We start from the raw sequence: 7311 nt of genomic DNA, 5'->3' as shown, positions 1-7311 counted from the left end.
ATCCTGCTGGAAAAACTTGGTAAATTTATTAATCTCATCAAATCCGGCTGAGAACCCTGCAAAAATCCTCCCTACGCCTACGCACACCCTAAAACTGGCACGATAATCGAATCTTATTACTCATTTCTGCCAAAGGTCACGTTCGGAAAGCGTTTGAGTCATATCGCTACGTCAAACCCCGCTGTTAAAATGGGTGACCATCTGTCGTTCGTCAAAGACCATAGAAATCTCACTATATTTGATTAATGTCTGCTTCTCAGAAAGTTGTGAGGACATTGTGTGTAAAGCAAAATCTAATCTAGAGAACGCTGTCGTGGTTCAACCAAAGGGATTTAGAGATTCCGCCGACACACCCCTGTCCACACACGCACACCTGTGGGCACTTCCCCCTGCGGGAAACTCGATTCCCTTGCGGTTTTCCATCAACGATCATTGTGTTTTCGGCGTCATCGTTAAAGCCTACTTTGTGTCTTTATCCCGTGTATAGCTGCCATGAATTTAAGCTATCTTCTTTTCATCTTTATTTACTCGTTTTCTGCGGACAATCCAGCCGAAGCACAAAGAATTCAAGTGAATCGACTTTCAAGCGGTGTGGACGAATTTGAAGTCTTGAACGATGATGGGAAAGGTTTCTGTACGGAGTCAAAGACAGTAGAGGAATTTTGCGTCGAACGTGGTGCGATCAGCGTTCAGAATACTATATCATGTTTGGATTTTAAAGAGAAAGTTCATTGCCGTTGTATTTCTTCAAAACCAACATTTCTACGGCAGAAGGGAAAATGCGTGAACAACAGGAATGTCACGCGGCATTTTCACAGATGGTCGAAGTCAGGTAGGCAGTATTACGAACCTCTGCTGTAAGAATTTTCCATTACTTGGCCAATGCAGTCTTAATTAAGTTTTAATTTAGTAGCATTACATCTTTTCTCTACGATTTTAGAGGATTCTCCGCCATACCTCCCTACATGAATACAATATAGACGCAGCGAAACCACAAATCTATCTCTTATTCGATGACGCCATTTCCGGCCAATGTGTAACAATGTCACGACTATATTTACCTGCTTAAAGCGAGTTTACCTTATCACAGAATAGGACATAGTTTATATCCTGCCTTAAAAAATATAATTTTAATGTTATCCACGAAATTTTAATCCACATGTATCTAAAACAGCAACCGAAAAAGAAGGTTAAATCTCGGTGGTTTCGAAGCTTACAGGAATGAAAGGAAAACAGTGAACGACCTTAAAGTTCAGATCCTTGATGTCGCGTTAATCGGCGGCCTTCTTTCATCGTCCCCTCTGCCTAAGGAATTCCCGAAATGAGTTACCATTATCATTATTATTTATTTATTTATTTTGCGCATCTTGCTGCTGGCTGGATGAAAAGCAATGAAACATAGTTTTCTAATCAATATTTTATCTTCATGTTTATTTATTTCATCATCAACGAAAGACATGTTGTGTTTCAATACAACGTTGGTCAAGTCCCATTATAATAGGATTCTTTTGTCGGTGATTCGTTCTTCTCTGCAAACAACTTTAAGACGAAAGCGGAAGTCCTCCAAACCCTGTGTGGTGTCCATAAATTGCTTTGTTTAGTCTGGGGTTTGAACGAGAGGTCTGGGTCGGGTTACTCGACCCAGATCTCTCTCGTCTTTTTCACCTCTCCACAAATATCGCGCTTCGTATTACTGAATGAAGGCCTGGAACACGGGCTATTCAGGGGGAGATGAGATGACACATGTTTCATTTCCCTTTGTAGTTTGCAAGTTTCATCTGGGCGTTGAAAATGGTCATCATCCTCCCAGCTGCCACGAGTCGTTCATCTCAACGTTATCCACCAACATCTCTAACGCCGGAAGCTATTCATTATGTACAAAGGAACCCACTCAAGAGCTCTCCAGTTGTAAAGTTAACCCCAGGATCTTGTCGTACAGTAAGGCCGGACGATGGAGGGAACTGTGGAGATTGAATCCAAGAGGAGATTTAGCAAGTATTGAGGACAATACGTTATCTTTGGAAAACATTTTTGATATGGTAGGTAATTAATTTAGAACCCAGACATCGTTGAGATCAGAACGGGTAACATTGGCATTGAGTGTGCTATCCCTGTTGCCTACAAAAGGTCGCATACTTGCAGCAGTTATTTTCAAGTAGGTTAAAAACGAACAATTTAAGGTGCTCTGTCGGACAGAAAAAAAACCCTTCCTATCACAAGTACTCCCCCAACGATTGATACAGTAAAACCAAGATGAGGAAGAAGGCTTGCCTAAATTTCCACGTGCTCATGATTTCGCCGAGACTTAAAAACTTGTGGTTAACGATAAACCCACTCGAAGTATTCATGCACCAACTCGAACCATCGTGAGTAGGTGCATAAATTAACATCGACTTGTCTGCAGTACGATTGGTTAGTCAATAACGATACGATTGATATCGCTAAATTTGGTTGAAGACCAAAAAAGAATACCAATGTCTCTTTTTACTAATTTAGCGAAAATTAATGTAACCCACATTGCATCTTATTATTGATTTGGTTCCTTTTCATTTATTTTCACAGCTGATCTCTAATGTCTCAAGATACAGCGGGCTCATTCTGTCATTTCAAGCCACTTGCCTCGCCAGGTCGAGCCTGGATGTTAGATTGAGAGGGTTTCCTCCTCCTGAACAAGTCAACTCCTGCGTACTCTTCAAAGTTGGCGGTTCGCGCATATGTAAGTACAGATTTAATGACAGAGCGATGTAAATAATGAAGTGCTGTGTGTGTAATTGTTTACTCACATTCTTCATTGAGAACAACACCCTCCATGGCTGAACCAACGATAGCTTTGTTAACTATCAAACTGAAACATTCAAATTTTCTGACGGGGCTTTCCCTCAGGAAAACGCAAAAAGTTCTAAGTTGAGTGCTCTAAATGCTTTATCTTTTTTTCCCTATAGGGTCGCTGCAACCACATCAAACAAACTTAACTCCGTCGAAAGAAATCACGAGAAACTTAACTATTACGATAATTCAATTAGCAACAACACAGCAAAGTTATGTAAGTCAGTCTTCAGTTACAGACCTCGTCACGACGGAAGCTGAGATGAACTCGGTCAATGATTCACCGAATCTGCGGTATATGATCTTGTTATGCGCTGGGGTCACCAGCCTTCTCGTAGTTCTTCTGTGTCTGACTGGATTTGTACTCTACGGCAGATCGAATCACCAGTAAGTTAACTCACTCCTAAATGCTATTAGTGCATTTCTGCTAGAGTTTCATTTATGATCCAATGATCTCCGCTAGCTTGGAGGCTATCACTCAATTAGGTCGCTTGCTCCATTGGGAACAAAGCCCCCTCCCCTCCCCCATAGTTGAACTTGTGAAAGCTTCGTTGATTATCAAAATAGAAAATAAATTTGATATCGACTTTCAGATTTAGCGAGGACAATTTTTAGAGCAACTGCGTTGTTGTTGGTGGGTTTACTGCAGAAATTAAATTTATTTAAATTTTTGTTTTGACTGTTAAACACGAGCGTTAGTTGTTATAGGTATCTGTTCAGTTTTCCTCAGGGTCTCCTCCCTCATTTTTGTTCCATTTTTATTTCGGTTTCAGAAGGAAATGGCATAGATCAAGAAAAAGCGTAGGTATGTATAAAACGTATTTTGAATTTTAAGTTCTTAACATTGTTACTCATTAGACAATTTAAAGTGGACCTAAAAGATAATTATTCGGATGAGTAATTTTAAGGCAAAAAAAATGAAGAGCTTTGCGTTACAACCGGTTGGGAAAAAATTGTTCACGATGCGATCCAACATAAGTATTAAGACTTTTATTTTGTCTTTTGATGATCACATAATTGTTACCTTGCCACAATCAAAACAAATCAAAGATAAAGTGAATCAGTATATTGTTTAAAGTAAAATCACTCACTGATTTCAAAATGTGTTTTAAGGCTCTGAAGTCTCTCACGTCAACGCTGTCTATAGCCAAATCATTATAATCTATCTTTATGTCCTTTGCAGCAAATCCCACGTATGAACGGGGTCACGATAGGGGCCTCGTTTTGGTGCAAGTGTCAACCCTTAGCCCCTCAAGACCCCCCTCAGTCACTGTTGTGTCTCCTTATGCAACTGTCTATCAACCTGGCTACAACTTATACGAAAGCTTGCGTAGCGTCAAGAATAATCCAGGGCCAAGACGGTATTCCTACTCCATATACCAGAATTTAGTCAGTGTTCGAAATGCAACTTCGCATCAAGAAGACTTTATGATGACAAGAAGAATATCATTCCCGTCATCAAATGACAGTAAGTCTTCTGCAGCGCCTTCAAATGCGCCATGTGATTATGCAACCGTGCGGGAAAAGATACAGAAAGAGCCTGAGGAGAAATGTTCTCGCGACGAGACAAAAACAGCGGATTTGACAGTTACGTGTCCATCACTTCCGTCTCCGTCGCTACAGAGGAAAGAAATGGCCAATGCGACCGAGATAACTGCATGTTCTTCATCAATGTTGTCGTTATCGTCGTTACAATTTTATGACGGGGAGGACCAAAAAGTTCACGGTACAGATTCACTTCATAAAGGTGACTCTTATGTTGAAGATCAAGGAGGTGAACTTGATATCATTGAAAAAAATGAAAACATGCTCTTCGAGTCTGATACTCCTCATGAAGACATACATGACGACTCGTCTGAAGGCAGACTCAGCGGTTTAGAGTTTGTCGTGGATTCTGACTGTGGCGACAGCGACAGCGCATTCGGAGAAGCCATTGATGAAACAGAGAATCAATCACCTTTTTACTACGTGCTGGAAGAATCCGAAAAGACGCAGGAGAAAAAACTATATCCATCTGTTTCTCTCGTTTAAAGATGGCTTCTTGACGATTATTTGACTTTAAAAACAATGGTGTTTTTCTGGTAATGCGAAACACTTTAGAGCTTTGCTGGTCAGCATTTTTTTCGCGGTATATTTTAATTTATTTCTTTAGATATGTCAGGCTTTTTAGGAGAATACAGTCAATTTGTGCTTTGTATAGCATCTCGCTCTAACAATTTTCGAATATTCATTGGTTTCAGTTGATACAAGAAACTGGTTAATTGAGTACAGTGAGGTACCAACCAAACGTGTCTTGTAACTAGTCACCACCTTGGGGTGGAGAGGGAGAAGCTTTAGGTATTCATACCCCCCTTACCACTACCCCCACATAGACGGTTTCACAAATTGAAAAAGACCTATGAGAACGCTTGTTGATCGAATGTAGCCGAGAAAAAACTGGTGCCGTGTTGTATATTATTTTTAGGAGTCATGTGTAACGATCATTCTGACAATAGAAAGTTCTACAAATAAATCTTCAGCAAAATGCAGTTTCATGCTATTTTCGGTGAGTGTAGCATTTTCCTGACGCAAATCTTGGGCTACAAGGAAACAAAACGTTTCAATTGTAAACGAGCTGGGTAGCCACGCTGGGTAGCTCCTTTTTTCGAGCTTTGTGTCTGCTTTCTCTGATGGTTAATCTTTACATGTTTATACTCTTGGGTGAAGACAGGCATTTTAAGAGTTATGCGTCTCGCCAAAGAACACATTTCGAACAACGGTCGCGTAAAGTTAACATCGACCAAAAGAAGGTCACGCGCATTGGTGTTGCGTTACGAAAGTTCGTAACGATAGGAACGTTCCGGAAGTTGTAATGCTAAATATTGAGTTTCTTTCATATCTCGATACGATGACCTCCGTCGTAACTAACTCGCCGTTAAAAAAAAAAGGTGGGGACTTTCGATTTTATCTTCTCCAAAAATTACAGATATATCTATGATTTTGAAAATGTCAAGAGAATTATTCGCGGCTACGAATTAAAATCGTCAACAAAGTTTTACTTGATCAAAGGTCCAGAGGATTTGGCGCGAAGAGGTGAGATAGTCATAATATTATATGGATCAAATAAACCGGATCCGACTCGGAGGGCAGAGAGTGACACAAGTTCATTGGAAGCCCTTTTCATTGAGCAATAAAACAAAGAAGGTAAAGGATTATTCTCGCAATAAGGAAGGGTACGTAACGATCTACAAAAAAACTTTCTACTGGGGGAGGTCACTGTGAAGGCAAATGGGTGGAAGAGTCCAAGTGTTCGCCCACTGAGCCGTGGAACAGCTGTAACGTTATCATATTGTCACGCGCCTAATTGCGGCTGACTTCATATTATTGGTTGTCATGATTGGCGATGTGAACAAAAGAACAATAGAAACAAGGACTCAAAGCAATGCCTACAGTGTTCAAAGCAATTGTCAAAATCATCTGAAATTAGAGGTTCACACGTGGTACCGATACATTTTGCTTTGACGAAGAGAGAGAGAGAGAGAACACCCTTAATCATGGCTGCCGTTGAAAGCTCTAACAGTTACACCTGGTTGGCGGTAATCTTAAGCGTTCTGACGTTCATCTACTGGCAAGGTCTCAGTCGTTATAATTCGATTCTTGGTGGCTCTCCTTTGCGGGGCCCAAAAGTATGGCCATGGATAGGCAACCTCCTCGATATCTTTAAATATGGAGGTATACATAAGATGTTCTTAAACTATTTCCGCAAGTACGGACGAGTACATACGATGTGTTTTGGTCGCACACCAGTTATTGTTGTAAGCGATCCTGAAATTGTCAAGCAAATTTTGGTCAAGGACTTTTATAAGTTCCCAAATCGACCTACCTTCATTAAACCGAATCCTCCATTGGATTCAGGACTGTTCCAAGCGGAGAACGGCAAATGGAAGCGCATTCGCACTACAGTGGCTCCAACGTTTACAGCGAGCAAACTGAAAGAGATTGTGCCGATTATAGACGATGCCTCGCAAAAGCTTATGGCCAAAATGGAAAAGTTTGCCGAAACCGGTAAGTCTGACATTTTGGGTGTATTCATAGAGTTACGTAATAACGGGAATGCCGCCAAGCCTTTAAAGAAACTAGTATCCAACTGTCGTAGATCAACTTTCCTTCATGAAGATTTTTTAAGATAGCAATTTTGTTTTCTCGATCAGAAATTTTCTTGAGAGCGAATGCTTGAGACGCTGAGAAAATTTATTTCTTTGATACAATCTTTCAGCCTGTTTGATCACGACGTCTGTAGGTCAGGTTGCTTTCAATGGCCTCTTTTGTTTGGATGGATCGAAATAGAATTTGCCCTGACGAGGGGTTACCAACTCACACGAAAGGGACGGTTTATTGTTCTCGTTTTGCTCACACCATTATTTTGCTTTCGAAACGAGTTTCTTCTCGGCTTCGGAATCTTGGTACTTATTTTTGTGTGGGCAGTTGATTTGTTTATTCACGGTA

At 40.6% G+C, this 7311-nt stretch overlaps 2 protein-coding genes across 2 annotated transcripts in view; both read left to right on the top strand.

Moving 5' to 3' along the window:
* The first annotated feature begins 214 nt into the window (after nt 1-214).
* Nucleotides 215-5349, top strand: LOC131772856 (uncharacterized). Its single transcript, XM_059088815.2, has 6 exons — nt 215-832; nt 1765-2039; nt 2563-2716; nt 2943-3213; nt 3600-3631; nt 4010-5349. Exons 1-6 carry the CDS (start codon nt 493-495, stop codon nt 4855-4857), a joined length of 1920 nt encoding a protein of 639 aa, XP_058944798.2. The 5' UTR covers nt 215-492; the 3' UTR covers nt 4858-5349.
* Nucleotides 5350-6230: 881 nt separating this feature from the next.
* Nucleotides 6231-7311, top strand: part of LOC131772857 (cytochrome P450 3A24) — a 3526-nt gene continuing 2445 nt past the window's right edge. The window contains exon 1 of the mRNA XM_059088816.2: nt 6231-6870. Within this exon, the coding sequence (XP_058944799.2) occupies nt 6360-6870 (511 nt within the window). The 5' untranslated portion in view covers nt 6231-6359. The remainder of the gene's footprint in view (nt 6871-7311) is intronic.

This window comes from Pocillopora verrucosa, chromosome 11 (assembly GCF_036669915.1).
Source record: "Pocillopora verrucosa isolate sample1 chromosome 11, ASM3666991v2, whole genome shotgun sequence".
Lineage (NCBI taxonomy): Eukaryota > Metazoa > Cnidaria > Anthozoa > Scleractinia > Pocilloporidae > Pocillopora > Pocillopora verrucosa.
Note: the sequence above shows the minus strand (reverse complement) of the source record. Positions and strands in the feature narration are given on the sequence as shown.

Coding starts and splice junctions, on each gene's coding strand:
- LOC131772856 (XM_059088815.2), top strand. CDS start 493: ATGAATTTAAGCTATCTTCTTTTCATCTTTATTTACTCGTTTTCTGCG. Junction 833..1,764: donor TCACAGATGGTCGAAGTCAG/GTAGGCAGTATT, acceptor TTCCCTTTGTAG/TTTGCAAGTTTCATCTGGGC. Junction 3,632..4,009: donor TAGATCAAGAAAAAGCGTAG/GTATGTATAAAA, acceptor TGTCCTTTGCAG/CAAATCCCACGTATGAACGG.